General features: G+C 41.6%; 1 protein-coding gene across 4 annotated transcripts in view; it reads right to left on the reverse strand.

Annotated features, from left to right (window-relative positions):
- The window catches only part of AUTS2 (activator of transcription and developmental regulator AUTS2), a 1242623-nt gene that overhangs the window by 857543 nt on the left and 372695 nt on the right, over positions 1 to 12385 (reverse strand). Inside the window, exon 1 of one of the 4 annotated variants that reach the window (XM_072640121.1) lies at positions 1104 to 1491. The exons of the other annotated variants lie outside the window; for them this stretch is intronic. Coding sequence (XP_072496222.1) covers positions 1104 to 1151 — 48 coding nt within the window. The 5' untranslated portion in view covers positions 1152 to 1491. Of the gene's footprint in view, positions 1 to 1103; positions 1492 to 12385 lie in introns of those variants that run through there. 4 annotated transcript variants of the gene reach the window in all.

A 12385-nucleotide genomic window follows, 5' to 3' on the forward strand; every position in this document is an offset into this window, starting at 1 on the left:
CAATTCCTCACTTCCAAACACCACCACTTTTTCTACATGAGAACTTGGGGAAAGAGAAGGAGACACACAATCTAAAAGTAAAAATCAGTTTATTCTTCTTTAAAAAACATTAGATCACAAATAGTTAAGGTGTTTACTCCTAAGCTGAGATGAAGCCAGGGGGCAATTCTCATCTTCAGAAACATCACCCCAACAAGATAAACCCCAGCACAATACGACCCAATTCCTGCTCATTCATCTTTCAACAAACTGTACATAGAACAGACAACAGACGTGTCAATTAATTCTCCTTTGGCCAGAAGTTTAGGGTCCGCTCCCCACCACACCCTGATGCAAATGGCAGTACATGCCTGAATATGTGAAGAAACAGTCATTTCGGAAGATAAAGGGGTCACACTGCATACTGTGTTCTGGGGGAGAGGGGTCCCTTTTATCAAGGTTCTTCCCAATAAAAACAGTTAAACTTTTCTTTCTTGTTCCTAAAGAATTATATTTCTGTATATATGAGAATATGTGTATACATATATATGGATACACACATAGACATACATATGTAGACATATACAGAGATAGACACAGATATATACACACTAGAAACACATGTAGATATATACACATGTATAGACACATGAGCACATATAGATATACACACATACATATACAGAAATACACACAGGTACATACACATATATACATATACAGAAATATACACACATACATATAGATATACACACATATACAGACACGTATATATAAATACATGCACATATATAGTATACAACACATACACACACACATACACATACACATACGATTTTCAATGCTCCTAATAAAGGCTTCAGAAACACATCCGTAAGACCTGCTTCTTTATTTAGGTTGGCTCCAATTCCGGAGCAGGCTGGGCTATGTCAGATTCAAGTGCATAGCCCTGCCCAACACTCTTCCATCCCCAGACCAGCAAGCCATGGGAAATAGATTCTGGAGGAAAACTCCTCAACCGTCTTAGTTGCCAGCAGCCAGAGGGACCTGTCAGCAAGAGGAGACTACAGGGAGACAGCAGGTCTCTGGTGGGAAAAGCCGCAGAAGAAAACATATTGACTTACCTTCTCCGCATACTTGAACTTGACATAAAACCAACTCGACTTTATCATCGTCTCACCTCCCGCCCTCAGGGAGATGGGGGAGGGGGAGCAGGATGGATAAGAGAAGGAGAGGGGGGACTCCAAGGAACTCTCACTGCTCTGAGTGAAAGGCAGCGTGAGTCTGCAAGGATTTCCTCTGGATGCAGGCTTTCTCCAAGGACAAGAAGAGATGAAGGAAAGAGAGGAAGGATCTCTCTGAAGGCTGACTTCCCTTTCCTGGTTCTGTGCCCCCCCTCCCCCGCTGCACACCTTAGCCCTTAACACTGTGTGTGATCTGGATTCTGAAACTACACCCTGTGAATGCCTTGCTTAGCTTCTCTCTCTCTCTCTCTCTCTCTCTCTCTCTCTCTCTCTCTCTCTCTCTCTCTCTCTCTCTCTCTCTCTCTCTCTCTCCCCCTCTCCCTCTCTCTCTCTCTCCCCCTCTCCCTCCCTCCCCCTCCCTCTTTCTCTGTTTCTCCCTTGGCTGTCTGACAAGAGAATTCCTCAAATGGACTTCAGCTGCATTCATCACAAATGGCACATGTCAGTAGAGCCGGGAGGCTGGCCTTGGCCCTGGCACCCTCCCAGAAGGAGGGCCTCTCCACCCCACCCCACCTCCCAACCCTACGGGATGAATAATGAATTCCAGCACTCTCCCTGTGGACACAGATTAACACCTGGCTAAACATTATTCTGACAACAGCCTCGTTTCCTTCAGGCCAGGGCCCAGGCCTTAACCCCTCAGCCCCCAAAAGGGGAACAGGCAGCAGCCTTTCCCTATATTCATTTCCCAGCCACTTCTAGACCCTCTAAAAAGAGAGAGAGAGAGAGAGAGAGAGAGAGAGAGAGAGAGAGAGAGAGAGAGAGAGAGACAGAGAGAGAGAGAGAGAGAGACAGAGAGAGAGAGAGAGACAGAGAGAGAGAGAGAGAGACAGAGAGAGAGAGAGAGAGAGAGAGAGAGAGAGAGAGAGAGAGAGAGAGAGAGAGAGAGAGAGATATTGCATTGCTTTAAAGGGGAGGGGGGCGGCTTGCTTCTCTGGCATAAATTGAATGATTGAATGCATTTCTGTCTTAAATTCTCTTGCTGCAGAAGCCACTTTGAGGGGGCAGCTGGGTTCCTCCCCAGTTTCACCCTTTTCTCTTTCCTGCCACCATTAGAAAAGGCTGCTGGCATGCAGGGAACTTGGCAACAGCAGGTCTGGAGAAAATGAGGGTGACATTTTGCAGCCGCCGCCGCAGTTCCCGGGAACATTCTACAGGGCTCTTGTTCATCTGGCCAGCATTAGCTCATTAAGCCTCCCCAGATGGAAGCAAGGAAGATGAGGGGGCACCCCCTTTGCAGGGGGAGCTTGGGAGGGAAAGGGGTGGAAAAAGCAAGAGGCCACTTTACACAGCCAGAAACCTCTTCAGCAAATGTCAGGAGGCAAGGGAGGACCCTGTATGAGGCTAAAGACATCACACAGTCTGAAAGCCAGACAGAAAAGTACAAGAACAAGGAAAAGGAGACGGGTAGACGAGAATGACAATGTGAACAACAGCTTCGGAAACCATCATGTCCTACCCCATCCGTTTAAAAGAAGAAACTGAGGTCCACAGATGGGAAGTCGTTTGCCTAAGGTTACTGGGGAGTGAGAATTCCAAATTCAGGTGTTCTGATTTCAAACTCAGCCTCAGATTTCATGATACCCCTCTTCCACCAACATGGCCCCATCCCAAATTATGTGTTTGAAAATGTATATTTCTTTACAAACACACACACACACACACACACACACACACACACACACACACACACACACACACACACACTCCCTTTTTAAAAACCTTAGCCTGTGATCTCATTGACTCTGAGGTCATCGGATCCCACCCATAAGACTCCCGATTCAAACACTAGTCCTGAGAATCCAAACTGAGACCTTTTTTCATTGCACAAGGATCCAGCAGAATCAGGTGAGTCAAATCCCCCATGGCCTAAAATGCTCAAAAACTGGAGTATGGTGATAAATTTAACTTTCAGGTTAATGGGAAGTTAAACAAAAAACGTTTTTAAAATTCCATCTTTTAAAGTCTTTATAACATATAATTCATCTACTCACACCCTTTGCAAGAGCAGTTCAACCTAGTGACGCTCAGCTCAGTCTTTCCTCAATTCCTGAAAATCTTCTTTACAGTTCGCTCATGCCAGTTTCCTGAAGCTCAGTGGTAGGTGTCCAGCAGATGAGAGATAGAAGGTGGAGATAGAAATGACTGTGTACTAACCACAAGGCAGATCAGAGAATGGGAGTTTTACAGACACAGATTTCAGCTCATTTCCTCTTAAGAGTTGTCTTGATTTTCCAAAACATTCTAGGACTATTTATTTGCACCAAGTAGATAATTAAAAAATTAGTGGAGGGAGAAAAGAGAGAAAGAGAAGGATGGGAGAATGGGGAAAGGGGAGAGGAATCCAAAATATTACAGTTTTAGAGCTGGAAATGACTGTGATCCAACCTCTCATTTTGGACATAAGGAAACTTGTTCTGAGAGAGGTTGGATGAATTACCCACGGTCACAAAGAAGATTATAATAAGTGGTGAATATTATATATTAATAATAAGCAGTGAAGACTGTTGTTTAAACCAGGCCTTCTGAGTACACATCCAGTTCTCAGCAATGACATCACATTCGACTGAATGTTTGGCAAAACAGAACTATAGTGTGTGAGTGTGCGTGTGTATGTGTGTGTGTGTGTGTCTGTCTGTCTTTCTATCTCCAATAGAATATGAGCTCTTAAAGAGCAGGGACTAGTTTGTGGTTTGTTTTGTGTTTGTTTGTTTGCCTTATTTTTTTTGAATCCCCATCGCTTAGTACAGAGTCTGGACATACAGTAGGCACTCTATAAATGCTTACTGACTGACTAAATATACGTATGCATGTGTGTACCCACACCTGTGATTTCAGTGGTGTAAGGGGTTGAAGGGAAGGACCTCCCTCTACCATTCTAGATCAACATCTTCTTTGAAACTTATCAGATGCTTGGATAACTGAGAACTTAGAGGATTTGACCAAGGTCACACGGTCGTTACATATTAAAGGCAGCGCTTGAACTCAGGTGTTCCAGCTTGCATCGCCCACTCTATATCCACTATGGCACACTGCCTCCTGTGTTTTCATCACCAAACATTTCTGGAAAGAACCCTAGAAATTGTCTATTCCAATAATCATGCTCATTTAACGGAAGAGCAAATTGTGTGCTTGCTACATATATGACATAATAGAAGGAAGTGTCTCTTTGGTTTCATTTTTAAAGATACTTAATTCTTGTACTCAGACAACTGGAGAAGCACAAAAATAACACTATCATTTTGAATGGATATGAGTATCATCACAAGATACCTTATCAATAAGGATGACACTGTATTTACCGTCCTACATGAAGGATGCATTGAAGATTTTCCATATAAAGTCACTGAAGAAAAAGTCGATGTAATGACAGATAAAATTCGGAAGAAACCACAGGAGTGGGCATTTCAGGAAAAGAAAATTTCAGGTGGATAGAAAAAGGCGAGTGATTCATTTGTGCGTACTCATATGAAAAATTCTAGGAATAAATCGCCATGCTAGATTCTATCACAATAAAAGTACTGTCCACAACCAGCTGGACATTCATTTTCCTTACTATAAAAATGCCACATTTCAAACAGCCAATTAAAGTTGAAAAGTAGGAATTGACATGAGTTCCTATTTTATGGTAAAAAACTGGAGGTCAAGTATGTTGGCACTGAATTTCAGGAAGAAAGTCCTAGAACCGCTGAAAAGGAAAGACATAGGGACTAGATGGGAGAGCCCTCCATCAGATAGCGGAAAACCAAAACCATTCTAAAAGCCATGATATCATCAATATATGCTTTTCCACCATGTTTGTCAACAGTACTGCCCCCCGACTTCAGCTCCTTGGGTTGATTCCACTATCACTGAAATCATAATCAAAACACAGCCCAATGTTTTGCTCTCTTATCTTGACTAAGACAGAGGGAGTTGTGTGACCTACAGAACTGGGAGCTGAATCTTTGAGCTAGGAAACCTTGGGTTCAAAGTCATGAAACAAAGTACCCCAGGAAACAGAGTTTTTGCCAAGCTGCCAGATCCTCAATTAAATCATCTAAAATTCACCTGAAAACCAAGGGGGATCCATGAGACTGCTTTTGAGATTCCTCCCTGCTCTCTATCTAGTATAAATTACTATGAAATATGTACAAAGATCTCTACTGATGGAGAGTTTTCCTGTTGAAAGCTGCCTACGCTGATATCACAGATAGGGACTGCTAACCACCAAGAAAAACCCTCCTAGCAAAAACCTCATTCCTACTCATATTTTTTAAGCGAAAAAAATAAAAGTAATATTACAAGCTTATGTTTTAAAAATCACTTAAACTTAACCATTCTAATTAACCTTTTCCCCCCAGGAGGGAAAAAAAGACAGGCAGATAGCTATCAGTTTATCAGGTATCTTTTCTCTCTCCCTCCCTTTGTACCCCCTTCCACTTCCCACTCCCCTTTTTAACAGAAAATTCCCTCTTAAAATAAAAGTGAATTCTAAGGCTGGCTTGTTTCACCTGTCACTGCTGCCATCATGAATGGGCCCCAGGGAGTCAAGGACTGATGACTCTAAGGATGAATCACACAGCTTCCTCTGGCAAAGGATCTGAAGGTAAGAGCAGCTGAAAAGGTGGAATCAGTGCTCAAGCCTTCATCCTGCTCTCTGCAGACTCCTGGGCTACTTTGCCAAGGCCTTCAGAATGGCTCTTGGTACTAAAGACAACCAAAGTTGCCAGGGTAGAGGAAATCATGTCGAGGGTAAACAGAATATCTGTGGGCTAACTAAAATGAAGGAAGAGGAGGGAGCACAATCACACAAAAAATGCAGTTATAAAGTACAGGATGTGAGTTCAAATCTTGCCTCTAACACTTCCTGGCTGTGTGATCCTGAGCAAGTACCTTAACCTCTTTCTATCCGTCTCAGTTTCTTCATCTATAAAATAGGGATAATAATATTACCTACCTCAAGGGTTGTTGTGAGGATCAAATGAGTGAATCCATGTAAAATGTTCTGCAAACTATAAAGTGCTACAAAAATGTTAGCAGCTATCACTATCCTCATCAATCATCATCATCAATCACCACCATCATCAAACTTACCTAGCAAGAAGTTTTCCAGATATTTGGCAAAGCAGAATCTCTTGGGCTTCAACAAGTGATGAGAGAATCACTGAGGAATAGTGATTTAGAACTGGAAGAAACCTTGAAGTCTTACTTTCCACCTGATACATAAGTTTAGCAACTTCTCCCACAGACAGACAGTACGCAGTGGGGCTAGAACTTGAACTCGGATTCATGCAGTTTGTTAGAATATACAGCAGGATTTGAATTCAGATTTTCACTAACTCCAAGCCTAGTACTTTTTTCCTTACTCTGCCTTCCTAACAATCTTGGAGAATAAATAACATAAGGAATATTATCCATATTTCCCAAAAGAAGGAGGCAATTTAGGTAATGCTAATTTCCCACCAGCTCCCCTAGCTTCCAAGATCTCCAGATACCCATCAGTATACAAGATGAACTCAACCTCAGCCCAAACCACCTCAGCAGCCTTTGCCTTGGGGCTTCTTCCTCCCTCTTGTTGGAGAGAGCAAAGGGTGGACATCTGAGAGCTTCCCCCAGATCCTGCACTGTTTAAGGAGAGGCCCCAAAATGTTCAGCTCATTCTTCTCCACCTGGCGGATGTCCAGGTTATCACCATCTCCAGAAACTGATCATCTTGCAATATGAAATCAATTCTGCAAGTAACACCTGCTCAGACCACTCCCTATTCTGCCTGGTTATAGGAACCTGATTATGCCCTCACACAGTGCATGACGCATAGGAGGTGTTTTAAAAAATGGTACTGACTCTGACCCCTAGAATGACCATCATTTCACCACACTATCCTTTTCATTCCTGAATTACAGTCACACATGTTAAATCCTAACAAATAAGTCAAGGCTTGACATCAGCATTTGAGAAACTGACAGACCCTGGGTTAAGATTCAGCAGGAGAATAGAAAGGTGACCTTTGCATGTTTTATTTTTGAGAAACGGTACGGACGGATGGCAAAGGCATAAAATAATTAAGCAAAATATAGAACTTTCACCTGATAGTACAAAAATGAAACTTCCATCTCCTTTATTTCTTCTAATAATAAATACATCTATTTTCCCCCCTTTTCTGCCTTTTAATTTATTTTGCTGTTGTTAATTCCACTGGAAAAGGGAAGCAGCATGTGAGTTCAGCATTTCAGAAGACAGAATTCCTGCCAATTTTATCATCATCTAACTTCCTCCGTACACCTACAAGGCACACAGCCCAGGATGAATGAAGCCAGGGCTTGCTGCCAAAACTGGAGACAAACACAGGCTCATTCCTCACTTGGTAAAACAGGTTTCCAGAGTCTCAGCCAAGACCAAGACCAGAAGGCCTAGTTGGAATTTTAGGGTGAGGGTTTTTACACCCTAAGATCATAGGTAGCTCAGTGATGAAAGCACCTGACCTGAAGTCAGGAAAGACTGATCTTCCTGAATTCAAATATGGCCTCAGATACTTACTAGCTATGTGGCCCTGGGTAAGTCATTTAACCCTCGTTGCCTCAGTTCCCTTATCTGTAAAATGAGTTGGAGAGGGAAATAGTAAACCACTCCAGAATCTTTGCCCACCTTGCTAAATATTCTAAAGTGAAGGACGAATGACCACTTTTCAGTAAAAAATGCCTGTGGGAGTGTTATTCAACTCTAGCCTGCACAAGACTGTTCCTAAGATCCCTTGGAACTCGAAAGAAACCGTTGTTATCTTCATGTGTGCATACAGGCATATAGCTATACCTATGATTATTATCTATTCATACATACAGAACTCTACAAGATAATGAAATTCCCTTTCTATGATATATAATACCTCCATAAAAAACCTAATCTGAGTACTTCCCCTAAATTAGCATTCCTAGAACTATGGTGAAGTCCAGCAAACACTCTTAAACCACCATTTTTTCTTTGAGGGTAAAGGTCAAGAGCTTAAAGAACAGATACATGCACAACTATCAGAACAACCAGAAAAGAAACCGTTCTGTCCAGACAAGATCAGCAAACCAGGTGAGCACATGGACGCTCCAGGCAAGACAGGTCTGGGCCAAGATGATCAGCAAGGAGCCATTCATATGTTGCATGCTAGAAAATCAGGGCAGATTGCTGAACCAAAGAGGGATGCCCTTGAATTAGGAGACACAATTGAGCAAAGGGACATAGTCAAAAGATGTGAACAAAAATGATCTGATACATCTGAGTTCCTGGAAAATGCTATCACGAGAATAAGGAAGAGATTCCTAATTATGTAACTCACAAACTACAAAAAATGGGAATGAAGCAGGACTGATCCACAAAGAGCTTAATCTATGATTGTTCAGGAAACTAATTATACATTGATTCAAGAAACAGAAAGGCATGATGGAATGAGGGCTAGGTTTGGGGGTCCCAGGACCTGGGCTCAAATCTTGGCTGGGTCACTTACTCTGTGTGACCCTGGATCTGTCACCTCTGTGCACTTTAGTTTCCTCCTCAATATGTTAAGAGATTAGACTGAATAATTACTACGGTCCCCTAGAGTTCTAAGTTTTTGATAGTATGATTCTAATTATATATGTTTGTGTGTACAGACAAATAACACATGAACACACATATAATGTTTATAAAGATAGATGAAAATAGAAATATATCATATGTAATATGTACGTGTGTGAAGAATTGTTGCTGGTCAGTTGTTTTCCAGTCATGTCTGGTTTTTTGTGACCCCATCTGGGGCTTTCCTGGGAAAGATACTGGAGCGGTTTGCTATCTCCAGCTTATTTTACAGAGGAGCAAACTGAGGCAAACAGGGTGAAGTGACTTGCCCAAAGTCACACAGCTAGTAAGTATCTGAGGCCCAATTTGAACTCAGGTCCTCCTGACTCCAGGCTAGGCAGCTGCCTTTATGTGGGAAGAGTATAAAAACCAGTATTTCCTATCCATTTCAGGTGGGCTACTGCCTCAAGAAACAAGCCAGAGAAAAAGCAGCAGCATTTTTTCCTCCAAGTTCAGAGACAGAGGAAGAGAGGGAGGCAGAAGGGTGATATCCATCACCTTCGGTTCTGAATCCTCCCAGAACTTGGACTAATATAATAAATTAGATCAGATTAGACCAAGCAAAACTACTGACTAGGCTTGACCCACCCTAGACAAAAGAGTTCCACTGGAGGCCTCCTTTGGATTTTTTTTAATCCAAATAACACAAACAAGACTTGATAGATAATTAATTTAAAAACAACTTTCTACATCTGACAGCACACAACAATTAGCTGTGAGCGGCTACTGGGTGCACAGTACTGTTCTGTGCCCTCTGGAGAGAAACCAAGGATGGGAAGAAAAAGCAGGAGAGGAGGAGGAGGAGAGGTCTGGCCCTGAAGGACTTTGCTGTATGGTTGGGTAGACTGATTATACACTAATTACGCACAGGGGAAATGACTGAAGAGCTCTTATAAAGCAATATATCAGGAAGTGCCAATTAATAGAGTAAGTATGCGAACTGAGCTGCCGGGGAAAGTCAAGGAAAGGACTAATCAGCAAGGGAGAGGGAAGGTGGAGGGCTATCACAGGGGGCTTCCTGTAGGTGGTGAAACTCTGAAGAGGCTTAGAGATAGGACAGGGCTTGGTGAAGAGATGGAGGGCAAGTGCTGCCTAGGGGTGAAGGGCCAAGAACATCCAAAGGGTGGTATGCCAACCTCTGGAATCCAAGGATGTGAGCTAGAATTCCACCTCTGATACTTACCCTTCTAAAAGCAAATCATACATGAAATCAAGGGGGTGTATGTGCGCGTGTATACATTTATTTATATATACACATATGTACATACATTTATTTACATACACAGCATGTGTATACACATACATTACATATATGTTGCATATATCTGTATATGTACATTGTTACTGTATATATTCTAATGACTTGAACATTGTATTCATTAGCTATGACCTGAGCAAGTTATATACATACATACACAGATATACACACATATACACACACATGCACACACACACATATATAAATAAATGAATGAATGAATGAATGAATGAATGAATGAATGAATGAATGAATGAATGAAATCCTCCTTGGGTTTCAGTTTCCGCATCTGTAAAGTGAGGGATTTCATGTCTTCTGAAGTCCTTTCCAATTGTAGCTTGAAATTCTTCAACTGTACCTTTACCTCTGATAACCTCTTTTCACTTCAGCTGCTAGTCTCTAGATACTGAATCTTGGTGAAATGACCTCTTTCCTTAAGTCTGGGGAGTGAGAAGGCTGGGGAAATGCACAGTTATGAGGAATGGAGGACCCCAAGTCTTAGAGTTAAGATAATCTGGTTCCAAGACCTCCCTCTGATTCAAGGTACCAGCTCTGTGATCATGAGCAAGTAAGCTCTCCCTACATGGCCCCCAAACAGCTCTCTAAAAATGGAAAATTACGTTAGTGTTGTCCATCCACCTAAGCAAAAGAAATATCTACATATATTGTTCTTTATGCTACCGAAATTATGGGTCCAGAGCAAGGGAAATCTGACCATGCTCACCCCTCCCTCTCTCCAGCAAGCATCCTTAAAGAGAATGACAACCAACCCATTGAACTCCCATCGCCATATGAATTCAAAACGGTTATAATTACACCGAGTTTCTCTTCAGAGTGAGGTTTTGTTCTTTAATATTTCTTGACTACTCGCTCACTTCCTGTGCACATACAGTACATTATTTACTGGATGGTGGCTTAGTGCATCAATTACAGTAATAGTTTGCAAATAACATTTGCATTATGGGAAAATGAGCCTGGTTACTTAGCACTACTCATACCATCCCTCTGGAAAACTGTCACAAACATATGTATCGTATGTCTCTACTTACTCTCCACCAATTAGTAATTACATCAGTATGCTTTATTTTGATTTTTTTTAAAGACAAAGAGAAGGAAGGGTTATCACTGAGCTGACATGTTTCAAAGGCACAACTCATAAAATCATGGGATCAAAGGATGATAGAGAACTCAGAGGGAACCCAGGGACTGTCTAGTCCAACTCCTTCATTTTACAAATGAGAAAACTGAGGCCCAAGGAGGTCAAGGGTCTTACCCATGATTACACAGCTAATAAATAACAAAGAGCAGATTTAAATCCAAGGAAATCTGACTCCATATCCAATACTCTAATACTGACTGCTACCTCTCAATGTAATTCAATTATTGCTTATTGAAAATTACTGTGCCTGATAATGGATATATGAAAATTATTTTTAAAAACAACAAATTTGTCTTCAAGGAGCTTACCTTCTGCTTCACTGAGTTACAAAATTTATACAAATAAATATAATATGGGGAGAGGACAATAAGGAAAATGAAGAGATTGAGATAAAGACCTCTACGAAAATGTGAAGGTGAAGAAAGCTAGCAGCTGGGGGAATCAGTGAAGGCTAACTGGCAAATCCTTTAACCTCTGTGGGTCTCAGTTTCCTCCTATGTAACACCTGAAGGTTAGACTAGCTGGTGTCTGAGTTCCCTTCCAGTCACAGATCTCTGACCACAGATCCTTGGCATAACTGGTGACATTATGGGTAAAAGGGGTCAGGTGATCTGCTGAGGAAGAACCTGCATTATTAAATGTAAAGCTGTTTGCAAATTTAAAGTGCTGTATAAAGGCTAGTTGTTTGATGATGATATAATCCCCAAATCTAATGGGGCCCAATATACAGTAGATGCTTAACAAAATCTTAATTTTTTGTTTATGGCTTATTAAGAGAAAAACCTTTAATCTGGGTCCAGGGGCAGTTTTGTTTAAATATGTTGATCACTATGTTTCAAAATAATTGGTTTCCATTGTAATGTTATGTATTTTACCTTATACATTTAAATGTATTATTCGGGGAAGGATCCATAGACTCCACTGGACTTCCACACAGGTTCATTTCACAAAAAGGTTGAGAAACCTTGACTTAAGAGGCATTTAGGCTTAGAGCATAATTAGGCATTATAAATGCCTAATCCAGAGGACATCTCCCTCTTTTAAAAGGGGCCAAAATGGTGTCATTAAGGAAACAGCTCAGCCCCAGGTCAGCCAAGAGTATGGAGCTCCCTCTAATCAGCAAGTCTACATTAGGGGCTGACGGCACTCAGTGCAGGGACT

Source organism: Notamacropus eugenii, chromosome 2, assembly GCF_028372415.1.
Source record: "Notamacropus eugenii isolate mMacEug1 chromosome 2, mMacEug1.pri_v2, whole genome shotgun sequence".
Classification (NCBI taxonomy): Eukaryota; Metazoa; Chordata; class Mammalia; order Diprotodontia; family Macropodidae; genus Notamacropus; species Notamacropus eugenii.